The sequence below is a fragment of the Hypanus sabinus genome, chromosome 4 (genome assembly GCF_030144855.1).
Source record: "Hypanus sabinus isolate sHypSab1 chromosome 4, sHypSab1.hap1, whole genome shotgun sequence".
NCBI classification, from domain to species: domain Eukaryota; kingdom Metazoa; phylum Chordata; class Chondrichthyes; order Myliobatiformes; family Dasyatidae; genus Hypanus; species Hypanus sabinus.
The window spans coordinates 104,222,444-104,238,271 of record NC_082709.1 but is presented as its reverse complement, the minus strand read 5'-3'; the positions used below and the strand labels follow the sequence as shown (position 1 = coordinate 104,238,271).

General features: G+C 42.3%; 2 protein-coding genes across 2 annotated transcripts in view; one reads left to right on the top strand and one right to left on the bottom strand.

Moving 5' to 3' along the window:
* Positions 1-4,259, bottom strand: part of dgkh (diacylglycerol kinase, eta) — a 503,605-nt gene extending 499,346 nt beyond the window's left edge. The window contains exon 1 of the mRNA XM_059967802.1: positions 3,472-4,259. Within this exon, the coding sequence (XP_059823785.1) occupies positions 3,472-3,522 (51 nt within the window). The 5' untranslated portion in view covers positions 3,523-4,259. The remainder of the gene's footprint in view (positions 1-3,471) is intronic.
* Positions 4,260-14,652: 10,393 nt separating this feature from the next.
* Positions 14,653-15,828, top strand: part of vwa8 (von Willebrand factor A domain containing 8) — a 476,539-nt gene continuing 475,363 nt past the window's right edge. Inside the window, exon 1 of the mRNA XM_059967797.1 lies at positions 14,653-15,112. Within this exon, the coding sequence (XP_059823780.1) occupies positions 14,986-15,112 (127 nt within the window). The 5' untranslated portion in view covers positions 14,653-14,985. The remainder of the gene's footprint in view (positions 15,113-15,828) is intronic.

Below are 15,828 nucleotides of genomic sequence, written 5' to 3'. Positions count from 1 at the left end.
CAAATATAGATATAACAAAGCCAATGGACAGGGGTTTGAGAGATGAGGGGAAATGTAGAAACAGGCAGACAGATATAAGGAACGACATTATAAATGTCATATATGACACCTCAACTGTGAAAAGACACTTAACATATTATTCTTTAGAATTATGAAGCAAAGACACTGATCAGGAGATCAGAGACCTCAGCTGGAGTAAATGCCCTATTCTGGTCACCATTCTATAGCAAGAATTGAATAATGCTGGACAGGATGCAGAAAAGATGTCTGGGATGGAACATTTTAGTTATGATGTAAGACTGGAGATCACCTGTTTCATTACACAGAGAAGTTTAAGGGGATATAATTCATGCATATAAAATTAGGAGGGGTATGGATACAGAGATTGAAAGAATCTTTTCCCTTTTTCAAAGGTGAATAAAATTAAAGGACAGAAGATTAGATGGGATCTTAAGGGGAGCTTTTACACCCAGATTTTTCTAAACATTTGCCAAAGAGAACAGTGGGAGCAGTCACCATCAACTTCTGAAAGAAGTCCAGACAAGAACTTTTGATTACTGGGGCATGGAAGACTATGGGCTAAGTGCTGGAAAATGGGACTCATACTGATCATCATGGACAAGTGAGCTAAATAGCCTGCTTTCATGATGTATGACTGCACTACCGATGCTGAAGTGGCTATTTTATGGCATTCATAAAAATTAATTGCAAATCTTTTTTGGAAAAGAGCAACAATAATTTTAGAGTAACATGAACACAAAACAACAGAGCAAAGTCTCAACTGGCTCAGATTAAGTCAACACAAAAACACTGTTTTAGATTAAACTCAACACCGACACACTGAATAGCATAAACACTGTCTATTAGAATAAACACGTCAGTAAATTCAATACAGCGCACGGTGAGAATAAAATCAACAGAAAAAATTGACAGAGAAGTAAATCAATAAACACTATTCCAAAGTAAAAGAAGGGTGCAGACTGCCAGTACAAGCCTACTATCAGTAAAATGCACATCAACTTGACACCAGAAAGTAAAGTCAGCGCACTTTCTCGGTAAAATCACACTTAATGGTCACAGTAAAATTAACACACCAACTGTGAGTTTAAAATCAGCACACCTACTGCCGCAGGAAATTCAACACACACTTCACACACACAGATTCGGAGAAAGAATCCTGAACTCTGCTGTCACGCAGAAATTACTAAACCGCAGAGGCAGAGCTAAATCCCTAAAGCAAGCTGTCAAAGTGAATCGTTTATCGAAGTCAGTAAAACATATCCACCGGTCAATCATCTACGTACGCAGCTTGTCACAGTAAAGCCAGAAACCTCAGCAGGGAGAGACGGCTAAAGGAGACCTCGGTTCTCAGAGTTCAATCGCCGGCAATACGAAGTCCGACCGTCACACTTGTTCCAACAGATTTTCTGCACGAGGTCTCCGTGGCAGCACATCCTCTGGGAGAAGGAAATAACAAAGCGCATGTATTTGCCGGCCCAAGAGTGACTGAACTGGTCCCGACTGGAAGCGAAGCCATTAATATTGAACCTTTGTGCATGCTCGTTTTTTGTAAAAAAAAACTCCTAGTCTTGTCAAATCATCTATTAACACAATAGCTCCAAGTCTTTTTTGTGTGTTTTGTGGTTTTCGAGAACCAGGGAAGAACCCCACCTTATTTTAACTTCTACTTTTAAGTTCATGGTCGTATTCTTTGATTCAGAGATCAAGCGATCTAGAAATCGAATTATTGCCCCCACCAAGACTAGATTTTTGTAATCTTTGAAAAAATATGTGTGATATATTTCCAACAGTATGAATGCAGTTTCGCCTCGCTCGGAGGGTAAAGTGTAAGTGGTACTGGTACAAAGGCGGACGGACAGAGGCACCGCCACCGCCACCAGCGAGTCAGCCGAATGATTTCCCGCACAGAATCATTGAATTCTGGTTCTGGGGCGATGGTTGATATGCACATTTCAGGGACGTCCTCCTGCACTTCAAACATTAGAAGAAAAATCAACAAAACGGTCCTGGAAAACTTAACAGTTGACTATTTTACTAAGGCACCTGCACTGAATCCTGGAGTGTTAATGAGAAATAGAATTCGCTTCAGATTTCCTACTTGGTTATCAAAATGTCACTTAAATCTGCATAACTAGAATTCTGGAGACCGGAGAGAAGTTCAGATGCCGGAATCTGGGGCAACCAGCTGCTGGAGGAAATTAGCGTATCAGGCGCCATCTGGGCAGGCACAGGTCTGATCAAGTCGTGCCCACATCCATGAACCATACCCAGGGGAGCTTCTAAATCACCTCTTCGGATTTGTCTCTGAACTTAAATCGAATAAACATTTTTATAATAAAGAGAGTATGTTTTATAAAATTGAAATATCTAGGAATTTTGCCCGAAAATATCTCGGGTGGGTTCCAAATTAAATAGAGACCTTAAATGTAAAGACAAACTTTCAGATAGAAAAGAAAGAGAAAAAAATTAATTTTAGATTTTCGGCGGCGCATTCTCAAGCTCTGCACTGACCTCCGCAGGATCATGCAGAAATTAAAATGGAAATCAAATCGGCACTGATACACCGACATGCACACACTGGCAGGCAGACACACACAAACAATGGTGTTGTGTCCAAATCACAGCAAGTCGTTCTAAAATTTGTCAACCCGAAGACTATATATGGATATTGGGGGGGGGGGGGGGTTGCTTAGCTAATGCCTTTAGGAACGCAGGTTTCTAGGGAGACGAAAATACGAGTACGTATACTTCCTTCCTTTCGAATTCTTGCAGATTTTTCAACTAGTGGGAAAGATTCTGTTCAAAGGCTTTACATTACTGCAGGGAAGTGAAGAAGGAACGGTCCTCTACGGTCTGATTAGATATAGAGCGTAGAGCCAGATAAACACCACATTGAAAATTTCAACATGTTTTATCCCTGTCAGATGCAACTCGAGCGTGCAAGCACTTGCGGCTGGCTTCCACGTTACTTAATCAGTGACAGTGTCAGCAGCCGGTCGGGATTTCAGTGCTACTGTATCCTGAAGATTTGTAAATCGCAGCTCGTTTTCTTTGCAATCTCCAGCTTCCCTGTTGTATTTGCCTTCCAGCCCCCGCTCTCCCACGACATCCTCAATCTCGCGTGGGTGTCGCTATTACTGTTTACAGTGAGACCCAACTTTCTCTATCTATCATTAGGAATATTTGATGATTTACATCCCGGACGACACAAATGGAGGAGGACACGTGAGTAAGAGCGCGTACATACACACACATCTGTGGTTGGTGTACATTAACCCACTCCACCCATGCCGTGTCTATTTATAACTTGTACACATCAAGATACCTATTCAGAAATATGAAGGCCAAGAACAAAATAACACAATGACACATGGGCACCGACAACAAGCGTGGGCAGAATCGAGAGAGAAGAAGGGTAAAGTGCAGAGCACAATAAACGAAGCCACCCACCATCTCTTCCCAGACAGGGCTCCGGCTGTACGAAGGATACAACTCTTCCATATTCGGCTCGGCAGTCCCAAGAGGGATTCTCTCCAGGGCTGCGCGGCTTGTCTGCTTGTTTGCCCGCGATTGCCGTCCCCACCCACTTCAAGTCACTTTGGCTTATCTCTTCCTCGCCTCACGCTTTCACTAAATCTGCCACCGGAGTTTAGCCTGAGAAGGCTCCACGTGATTCGTTCCTACTCCTTATAAGGAGCTGGACTTTTCGGGAAGCAGCGGAGGCTGGAGTTAAAATCCTCTGGGCGACTGTAGCAGTAGCTGCGGGTTCCTGCATTTCGGTAGCGCCACTTACCCAACCGCGCAAGGGAAAAGCAGTCGGACGAAAGCATTGTTGGATTGCAGGAGCCACTTAGAAGAGAGACAAGGGGTCAGATACCGGACAGGCTAGGGAAGGGATTCCGGTGCTGAGGGCCTTGGACGCTCCCCAGTGGTCGGGGCGCTTGGCCATCATTTGTGGGAGATCCGGACGAGATAAAGAGTTAAAGGGGAATACTAGGGGTAAGAGCGATGAAATAATTTAAAAACAGAGGGAAGTCCAAAAATTGAGTTATCCATCAGGAGCCGAAGGTGCAAAGAGGGGAGTTGGGAGAAACTATACCGCGAAGGTTTCACAACGCAAATCAGTTGAAATACATGTGGAAGCACCATGAAACGTTTAAGTTGTATGTGGATGATAATTGAACATATTTGATTTTTTAGAAGCAAAACATGCTTATTTTGAAATAAAAATACCTTTGTCCCTAAACAATGTTCTTATATAGACTGGCCAAAATGAGTTGCTTTAAAGTGTTACTTTATGAATTTAAACAACTAAAATACATCTTTCACTAATTTCCTTGTAATGTATTAAATATTTTACCTTAATCTTTGTGATTTTTTTTTGTAAAGAGCTTTTTCTGGGATCTGCAATGTAAACAAAAATGACTAGTTTCTCTTCTGGTGTGGCAAAGTGTGGCTCAGTTGGTGCATTTCAGGAGACTTTACGATGATTTATAACTTTATGACTTACAGCTTGGAGCCGCCTTTCAGATACTGTACCATTACAATATGATTACAGTACAACCGTCTAGATACTTTTCCAATTTCATGATCCTTCACTTCTAACTAGAAGGCTATGGGTAACCCTAGGTAATTTCTAAAGTAAGTACATGTTTGGCATAGCATTGTGGGCCGAAGGGCCTGTATTGTGCTGTAGGTTTTCTATGATTCTTGGCCCACCATATGCATGTCAACTGCTAAGTTCCTATCTATATCCAAGCAACACAGAAAATACTGAAGAAGTCAACAGGTTAGGCAGCATCATTGAAGGGAAATTAACAGTCACTGTTTCAGGTTAGACCCTCCATCTTGATCCAAAACATGGGACTGTCCATTTCCTCCAGTATCTTGTGTGTTGCTCCAGATTCCACCATCTCCAGACTCACATCTACCACCTCTAGGTCTGGAACATTTTCTGCCTTGTGATGTGATCAATATTCTGCATGCACCTGCCTCCAGTTTTGGAGTTTAGTGTTTAATCCCCAGTGGGGCAGCAAGGGGCACTGTAATGCTGCACGGTGCCAGCTGTAAGATCAGGTTCCATGCCTGCTACTGTCTGTAAGGAGCTTGCACTTCCTCCTCACAAATGTATCGGTTTCCTCCCACATTCCAAAAACACATGAGTTAGGGATAGTAAGTAGTGGGCATGATATGTTGGCATCGGAAACATGGAAGCCCTTGTGGGGTATATCCTCAAGACAAAATAATGTATTTCACTGTAGGAGTTGATGCTTTGATGTAGATGTGACAAATAAAGCTGATTTAATTTCAGGAGAATGCTGGAGGGTTTTCAGCTCCATTCTGTCCTTGCCTGGCTCGTACACCTTGATCCTGAAATAATTTTCAACTTTCTCCAGAGGTCTCCTGAGTTTCCTTCATGAAATTCCACACACCATTGTCTATCCTTGAATTCCTGTGGCTCATTCATTCATCACGGGTGGTTTAGTAAACTACATTTACAGCTTTGATCCCACAGATTTGACAGTCAGCCATGTGCTGTAGAAGGTAAATGCTGCTTTTGCCACTAGGAAGCCTTATTCATTCGTAATTTGTGTTCAGCTTCCTCTTGTGGCCCATACCTTCACACTCACTATGTTCTGGCGCCTGCACTTAGTTTTGTTAAACTGTCCCTCTCTTTTTATTTTATCTGCATATTTCAGTCTCTGGAATCTGCGCTTGTCACACAGTGATTTCTGTATTTCATCCTTACATTGTTCAGTGGTGTTTTATCTTGAATTTATTTCTCCACACTTCTATATGCCAATTTCTCTTATTTCCTTATCTCCTTCAGTTAGAGCCTGCTCCTGTTACTCTGCGTCAAGCTGCCATTTACTATCAAGTTTTATTCCCCCAATTGTCTCTTTCTCAGCTGATATGAACCACAAAAAAAAAAGGTTACAACTGAAATAGTGAATATTCTGCATAGCTGGAGAATGAAATCCTAGAAAGTGAGGAAATGAGGCGGAAAAGAGCAAAATGTTGAATAGCTGGCGTTATGTTAAGTAAGACCCAAATAGTGAAGCGGCAATGCGAAGACAAAGGAGTGAATGAGGTGGAAGAGCCTGAACTTCCACAATTGAGGATCAGTGTGGCAGCCCACTTGTGAGCATGGACTAATTATACTCCCATCTTCAACTAACTGGGGCAAGGCAGTGTATGATTGTATGACTGAAACACACAGCACGTAACACATATAAGATGGTATAAACATACAGACACACTTAAAAAATAATAAAGCACAAGTCAATAGACAATAGGTGCAGAAGTAGACCATTCGGCCCTTCGAGCCTGCACCGCCATTTTGAGATCATGGCTGATCATCTACTATCAATACCCGGTTCCTGCCTTGTCCCCATATCCCTTGATTCCCCTATCCATAAGATACCTATCTAGCTCCTTCTTAAAAGCATCCAGAGAATTGGCCTCCACTGCCTTCTGAGGCAGTGCATTCCAGACCCCCACAACTCTCTGGGAGAAGAAGTTTTTCCTTAACTCTGTCCTAAATGACCTACCCCTTATTCTCAAACCATGCCCTTTGGTACTGGACTCTCCCAGCATCTGGAACATATTTCCTGCCTCTACCTTGTCCAATCCCTTAATAATCTTAGATGTTGCAATCAGATCCCCTCTCAATCTCCTTAATTCCAGCATGTACAAGCCCAGTCTCTCTAACCTCTCTGCGTAAGACAGTCCAGACATCCCAGGAATTAACCTCGTGAATCTACACTGCACTTCCTCTACAGCCAGAATGTCCTTCCTTAACCCCGGAGACCAAAACTGTACACAATACTCCAGGTGTGGTCTCACCAGGGCCCTGTACAAATGCAAGAGGATTTCCTTGCTCTTGTACTCAATTCCCTTTGTAATAAAGGCCAACATTGCATTAGCCTTCTTCACTGCCTGCTGCACTTGCTCATTCACCTTCAGTGACTGATGAACAAGGACTCCTAGATCTCTTTGTATTTCTCCCTTACCTAACTTTACACTGTCCCTGAGTGTCCTGTCCTTTAGATTGATAGTGCCTGGATATTGTTGGCAAGTACAAGACCTTAGCAGTCCGGAGTCAAACACAATGCAAGTTGTCTTTCACTGCACGGACACTGGAGGGCAGCCACCGTCTGACCTGCCACTCACAAAGCCACATTGTCTATCCTTAATCAGACAATTCTTCGTTAGAGAAGGTGCAGAGGAGATTTAACAGGATGGTACCTGGATTATAAAACATAGGTTGGGAGCTTTTCTCTTTGGAGAGAAGGAGCATGAGAGGTAACTTGATAGAGGTGTTCAACATGATAAGAGACATTGATTGAGTGGACAGCCAGAGGCATATTTTCCCAGAATGTAAACGGGCATAACTTTAAGGTGTTGGAAGGAAGGTATAAGGGGGAATGTCAGAGGGAAGGTTTTTTTTACACAGGGAGTGGTAGGTGTGTGGAATAACCTGCCAAGGGTTGGTGGTAGTGGCAAATATGTTAAGGATAGTAAAGGAATCTTAGATAGGCACATGGCTTAAAGAAAAATGGTGGGCCCATGTGGGAGAAGATTTAGATTGATCTTAGGAAGTTTGGCACAACATCGTGGACTTTAGCACCTGTACTAAGCTGTACTGTTCTATGTTTTACGTTCTAAAACATATTTGTCATAGCCTAATTTTTTCCCAGTTCTGTTGCAAAGTCATTAAATTCACAGCGGACAAATTGAAAAAGGCAGCAAGATTTCACAAATTGGTCACAATCACATTGCGGGATAGTCTGTCCAGATTTGATCTAGTTTTGGTCAGAAGATAAGATTATTATGGAATCTTTACATCAATGAACTCAGAAAAACTGACAATTTCTCCAGAGGGACTCCACATATCATGGTTTCACTCAGCTCAAATGACATTTCATACAACTTATCAAATGATAGTGGAAGAAAAACATGGAATCCATAAGTTCCTGTTTTTTGCTGTGGTGTTCTATGACTATTAGGTTAGGACTTCACTCCCTAGAGAGTAGAAGAATGTTCAGCATAAATTAGATGGGCAGAAGGGCCTGGGTTTTTTTTTTGCAATAGTGTTGCATGACTCTATGACCATTCCACAATGGGAAGATTAAGACTATTGTGAGGAATCTTTACATCAACAAACCCAGAAAAATTGAGAAATAAGTTGAAACAGGGTCAAATATACTTATCAAAGCCAATGCAATTGAACCCTCAAGACAGAGATTCATAGAGTCATAGAGATACAGAACAGAAACAGGTACTTCAGCCCATGAACTTGTGCTGAATGTAGAGCACCAATTTTATGCTAATCTTGATTTAACCAATTTTATTTTCCTCATATTTCCATTATCTCCCTCCCAGATTCTACAACAAATCTAGGGACTATTTGTATTAGCCATTTAAATACTAACCCATCCGGTTTTGAGGTATGTGAGGACACAATAACATCCAGAGCAAACCCAAGTGGTCACATGGAGAACATGTAAATTCCACAATCAGCATCAGGAATGACCTGGAGCTTTGGAAGCTGTGGCTCTACCAGCTGCGTCACTCAATAGTGGTCAAATATGGACAGTGATGAAATTCACCTGGAATAGGTGCAGTTACATCATTCATGATAAAAAGCAGAATGCATGATTGATGCACTGGGCTCAATATCTAACCACTTAACTACTGAGTCCACTATAACCATATACAATCTATCAGATTCCCTGCAACAATTTATCAATCTGATTAATGTGTCTCTTCTCTACCAGCTACATCTCTGAGCAAGCCAGACACATCACTGGCAATGTTGTGGAACACTTATAGTGTGGAACACTATAAGGTGCTCTCCACAACCATTTCTTTATTGTCACTGGATCAGTACGATAACATTTCCTAGCACTTTGACCTTTTGCCAAACCTCAGTGTCTGCTTGCAGAGCTGCTAAGTGCCTGCAATCCTGCTACAACAGTTCTGAAACTCACAACAACCGTCTTCCCACATAGAATCACTGCTGACCCCGTACACTTAGCTGATTCATTCCCTTCCCTAAAGACTGCGAATGATGAACAGAACCATTCAGAACTTAATTGGAACAGGCCCAGTCCATTGCAGGTCACATGTGGGGTCTAAATCAAAAACTGCTGAGAAACACTTTGACTGTTTCCTAAGTCATGTCCCCAGCTGAAAAATAGTCATACCTAGTTTAGTGAACCATAGCTGAAGAGAGATATTGAGGCTCTAGACTTTGATCAGGGGAAAAAAAAACGAAGTGTACATCGCCTTTACACAGCTGCGTCTAAATGAATCCCTTGATGAATATAAGATTTTAAGAACAGGCTTAAGAGGAAGATCAGGAGGGCAAAAAGAGGAGTTGAGATGAATTTGGCAGGCAAAAAGATAATTCCAAGAAATTTCTCAGTTATATTAACAGTAAAAGGGTGCTGAAAGTGAAACTAAGTCCCCTTAAAGACCAACAAGGTCACCTGTGTGTGGAACCAGAGCAAATGGCCAAGATTTTGTTTTGTGTCTATTCCTCCTTTATGTTTACCAAGGAGAATATCATGGATGACAAAGAAATGAAGATAATAATTAGTGAGGTCATGGAACATATGCATATTACAAGGAAAAAGGCATTTTCACCCTTGAAGTGCATTTCCACAGGACCTTACCAAGTGCACCTTCAGACCATATGGGAAGCTGGTGAAGAAATAGTGGAAGTTCTTGTTGAGATATTTACTTTATTGTTAGCCACCGACAAAGTTCCAGAAGACAGCACAGTGGCTAATGTATAGTAGTTCCATTGTTCAAGCCGATGAACCTGACTTTACTTGTAGGGAAGTTACTGGAGGAAATACTGAGGGTCAAGATCTAACATCATTTGGATAATCAACACCTGAATAGTCAGCATGGTTTTATTCATGGAAGGTCACACCTGGTGAATATTTTGGAGGTTTTCAAAATAAATTTTATTATCGAAGTACATGTAACACTCGCTTCACCTAGCGGCTTAATATTGGAGGTGATAACCCCCGGCCTGGCTAAACTTAAGAAGTTTCATTTGGGTGGATGCTGCACGATGTGTCCCTGTTACAAATCAGTACCCCAAAATAACAAACAGTATACAATATGTGATTAAATGATTAAGCTTTATAACTCTTACTTTGACTATATGGTTAGTAGAGAAACAAAATATAAAAGAAAAAAGGGCCCAAATCGTAAGATATAATAATAAACAGTCTGTGCACAAAGTTGGAGCTCACGCAGTTCAGTGGTCCTTCTTCCACCATCAGTCTCCTCCTAGCATCACCAACATTCAGACTCCCACTCCCAGTCCACCCCATCCAGCGGTCTACCAAATCTCTCCATTCACATCTTCTCTCTTCATCTCTCTCTCTCCCTCTGGCAAAAACAACTGCTTCCAGAATCACAAGACACAGCGACAATCTCTTATTGGCTAACATGCATCCTGTTATCTCCAGCCATAACCCAAACATTGCTGCTATAGAGAAACTACTACCTCAGAAGTGAGCATTACAAAGAAGCCATTACATTAGCAGTGAAACCTTACAGCGTGTTACATACATATATGCCACCACATACAATCCTGAAATTCATTTTCCTGCAGGTATACTCAGCAAATCTACAGAATATCAACTATAACCATATCAATGAAAGATCAACTAGAGTGCAGAAGACAACAAACCATGCAAATGCAAATATAAATAAATAGCAATAAATAATGAGAGCATGAGATAACAAGATAAAGAGTTCTTAAAGTGACATCATTGGTTGTGGGAACATCTCAATAGATGGGCAAGTGAGTGTAGTTATCCCCTTTGTTCAAAAAGCCTGATGGTTGAGGGGTAGTAACTGTTCTTTAACCTAGTGGTGCAAGTCCTGAGGCTCTTGTACCTTCTAGCTGATGGCAGCAATGAGAAAAGAGCATGGCCTGGGTGGTGGGAGTCTCTGATGAAGTTGCTACTTTCCTACAACATCATTTCATGTAGATGTGCTCAGTGCCTTAACTGTGATGGACTGGGCCAAAACCATTAAGTTTTGTCGGATTTTCCACTCAAAAACGTTTGTATTTCCATACCAGGCTGTGATGCAGCCAGTCAATACACTCTCCACTACACATCTATAGATGTCTGTCAAAGTTTTAGATGTCATGCCGAATCTCTGTAGACTCCTAAGGAAGTAGAGACTCTGCTATGCTTTCTTCACAATTGCACTGGGTCCAGGACAGATCCTCTGAAATACTAACACACAGGAATTTAAAGTTGCTAACCCTCTCCACTTCTGATCTTCCAATGAGGACTGCCTCGTGGACCTCTGGTTTAGAGGTAATTATGGGAATAGATGAAGGTAGGGCAGTGAATGTTATAGATAGAGACTTCAGTAAGGCCCTTGACAAGGTCATGCATGGCAGGTTTATCTAGAAGATTCAATGGTATAGGATTTAGGGGGAGCTAACATGGTGGATTTTGAATTGGCTTGATGATAGTAGGCAGTTAGTCCTGACGAAGGGTCTCAGCCTGAAATGTCAACAGTGCTTCTCCCTATAGATGCTGCCTGGCCTGCTGCATTCCACCAGCATTTTGTGTGTGTTGTGAGGAATGGCAAATAGTTTTCAACTTGGGTAAGTGTCAGATGATACATTTTGGACATCTATACCAGGGTAAGACCTATACATTGAATGGCAGGGCATTGAAAAGCATTGTGGAACAGAGAGACCTTAGAGCACTTTCACTGAAAGTGGCTGCTCATGTAGACTGGCTGGAGATGAAGGTGCCTAGCATACTGGCCCTCATCAGTCAGGGCACTGCGTTTTGGTGCAGGGTACATACTTTCCATACATTGATAAGTCATTGGTGAGGCTTCACTTGATGTATTATATAGTTTTGACCACCCTTTTATGGGAAAGACACTGTCATGCCGGAGGGGAAGCAGAAGAGATTTATGAGGATGCTGCCTGGACTGGAGAAACTGAGTAATTTGTAGAGGTTGGCCAGGCTGGTGTATGGGAAAATGGAAGTTTATAAAATCCTGAGGGGTATGTATAGGTTGGACTTACATAGTCTTTCCCCCAAGATCAGGGAATCCAAAACTATACGGCACAGATGCAAGATAGGAGGGGAGAGACTTAAGGGATCTGAGCAGTAACTTCTTCACTCAGAGGGTAGTGAGTACCTGGAATGAGCTGCCACAGGAAGTGGGCCAGGCGGGTACAAATGTAAGATTCAAGAGAGATTGAGATGGGTAGATGGAGGGGAGCGACTTGGAAGGTTTGGGGCTGAACACAGGCAAGCAGGATGAGCAGGGAAGATGCAGGAGAGCTAGCTGGTCAGCATGGACCAGTTGAGCAGAAGAGCCTGGTTCCATGCTGTTTTATCCTTAAAGTAAATTGGAAGAAATGGAAATAAATTGCTGTTTCACTTGGGAAAGGTGTTGGTGTCTATTACTTTTCAGAATTTTGTTTGTTTCAATGAGATCTTCCTCTAAAGTCCGGTCAAGATATTTAGCTACTTGACATACATAGCCTTCTGCTTAGGAGAATTTCACAGGTTGGCCTGCGTGATTGAAGACATTGAAGTCCTAAATGACTCACCCCAGTGGATTCTGATTAATTAGGTCATTGGTTAATTGGTTATTTGGGACAACTCTTAAAGAACAAAAACTAATCAAGAAAATGCAGCTTAATTGGGGCAAGAAATTGTTGCCTAACAACAGTGCTCTTGTGTGGCTGTTAGGCACAACACTGTGCTTCAAGTGAACAGTTTTTTAAAACACAGTATTTGCGTGAGCTTGTGTTCAAAAGCTGTGATTTTTGTCACTGATAATTGGTGAGAAATAAGCAATCAGACAATTCTGAATTGTTTTGCTCACTACAGTTTCAAACATTCAGGCTTGGAGGTGCCAGAAATGGCTGAGAATAAAAATGAAACATTTCACTACTTCAACAAATTGGAAACTGAAGAATCTTGAATGTAAAATGAAAATGAAGATTTGGAGCTTTCAATTGTTGACATCATTGTATGAAGGCAGTCTATACAACTGGAGGACTATGTTCAGGTGCAGATCAATAGGACTAGGCAGAATAAAAGTTCAGCAATGACTAGACGGGCTGAATGGCCTGTTTCAGTCTTGTACTGCTCTATGATTCTATATTCTTGTACTTTTCTTCAATAATGAGGGCTCGTAGCTCTGCCTTCCACCTCTATCTATTACCCCCGTAAATACAGTATAAATACTTGAAACCACTTTTTATAATGCTGTTTAAATAATACATACTAGTATTCCTGCACAACATTCCATATTTGTATCTTAACCTCTAACTTTATGTTCATATTATTCTGAATTCTTTGTAATTGAATGTTGTTGTTTTTGTTGCATGTCACACCAACAAACAGCAAATTGCTAACATAGTGCGTACACGTGGTGAATAAAGTTGATCCTTGATCATAGACCCACGAAATATAATCAGTGTTCTACGGATTACCATGAGCATGAAGGAATGCCACTCTCAGCATTTGATGTTGATCACAAAATCGCATAAATTCGTCATTGCTTGGCATGGGGACAACAACTCACATTAAATGAAAACAATTAACATTAAGCAGCTAAACGTAAATAAAAGTGACAGGAATGTTCTTGTTATTTAAGTTAGGAGAAACGACTCTGACAGTATTAAGTACTAACAAAAATAAAACTGATGTTCCAGAAGTTGCTGCCAACTGCAATCTAGGAAGATATGAGTGAATGCAGTCCTGAATCAGGAGAACGCTACTTTCTCTGCAACTGCAACACCCTATTTGGTATTCTGTTTCCTTTTCACCACCTTTGATTTATCTGAATGGCACGCAAAACAAAGCCCTTGACTTTGTATCAGTATGTTCAAAGTTGAAAGTAAATTTATTATCAAAAGTACATATATGACAACGTATGTAACTCCGAGATTCGTTTTATTGCAGGAATACTCAGTAACTCCAGCAGCCAAAACAGAATCAGTGGAAAACCACACCTAACAGGGCGGACAACAAATGTGCAAAAGACCACAGCACGTGCAAATTAAAAAAATAAATAAATAAACAGAAAGTATCGAGAACGTGAGATGACGAGTCCATAGGTTGTGGAAACAATTCAGCCATCACTGAACTGTACTCACAACGTGAGATGGCTTTCCAGACCACTTGTAATTTTCTTGGTCTCCCGACTTGAATGCCTCTGATCTGGCCCTCAGCGGATTGTGGATATAAAGGTTCATCAAGGGCTACTGGTTAGGGAAGACACTGAATGATTTTGTGGGGACGCTCTCATGTGTGGTGTAAGCTTTAAAATAAACCAAAGGGGCAACTACTTCATACGACGGTGGCGGGTATCTGGAACGAACTGCCACAAGAAGTGATTGAAGTAAGCATAATACCATTTAAAAGAAAATTGATGGGGGTGGGCTGTTATCGAAATGTGGACCGAATGGGACGGGTTGGTGTGCCTGTTTCTATGCTGCTCTACTCTGTATGCCAACAATAAACCAGTACTTTGAACCGCATCGCACCAACTCAAGACACTGACGTTGATCTAACCCTCCCTACTCTACCTCATTCTACAATCCGCTGAAATATCCCCTCCCTTTCACCACCTCTTGACCGCCTTGAGTTGACGGTTTCTGGTAACACCAGCCCAGCCCTCAGAGAGTGACCCCAAGGCTCCTCAACAACTGCAGCCAGCACCCTCTGTGCCCGCCTTCACTGCGAGGCTTGTGTGTGAATTCAGCGCCAGCCGCCGCCGCCCCTTCTCCTTCACTCCACGCTGGCTCTCCGTTTCGGCCGGAATTCATTCTGCAGCGCACCACTCCGTCCCCGCGCCTCACCTAAACCAGTCCTCCCCGGTAACAGGGAGGGGAACGGAGAGGGCGCCGGGTTCCCCCTCTCTCCTCGGGCGACCCGGGCCAGCATGCAGCTGCTACACCGAGGCGCCGGGGGTGCAGCCCTGTGGCGGCTCAGGAACATAGTGCTGCGGCCGCTAAGCGGGGCCTGGCGCCCAGCGTCGCCGCGGGTCAGACGGGCGACGACGGCAGCAGGTGAGGCTGGTGACCGGTGGGAGGCCGCGACTCCAAACTCCCTCAATCCCACACTGGGTGGAGTAATTCTACTCCTAAATCGTCCTACATACACATATACCTATACCAACATCAAAATTCCCTCGTAATAAATCTCTACTGATATCATCTCACAACCCCCATATAATCGTTATCCCAAATAATCCATGTAATCCTGACCATATCAGTACATCCTCCATAAATTCCTACCCGCATCATCTCAACTCTGTCTTGTACATACACATACTATCCTCTCACATATATTCTCGGATCAACTCACTCCTCATCCCTGACCTGTACATAATTCCTATCTATAATTCCTATAACCACAGTCCCTTCTCTTAGCACCAATACTCTTTATTCCTTAACCACCAACTTCAACCTTCCTAAGTAACTCCCACTCCATTGTATATTGATAACACATTCAGAGAGCAAGGATGGTCTCTTCCGTTTTGTCATTATCCAGACAGAGGCCAATGTGTAGGCTCCATAGTGACTCATGGGCATTATCTTCAAGGCATACCTATAGTGAAACAGGTCATTTAGGACTGAGTTCATCCAGCCATCAACTATCCATTTATGCTGTTCCTAGATAATCCAATTTTGAATTGGAACATAAAACAGTACAGCACAGGAACAGGTTTTTTGTCACACCAGGCACCCACCACACTCTGTAAAAAAACACACATGCTTCTCAC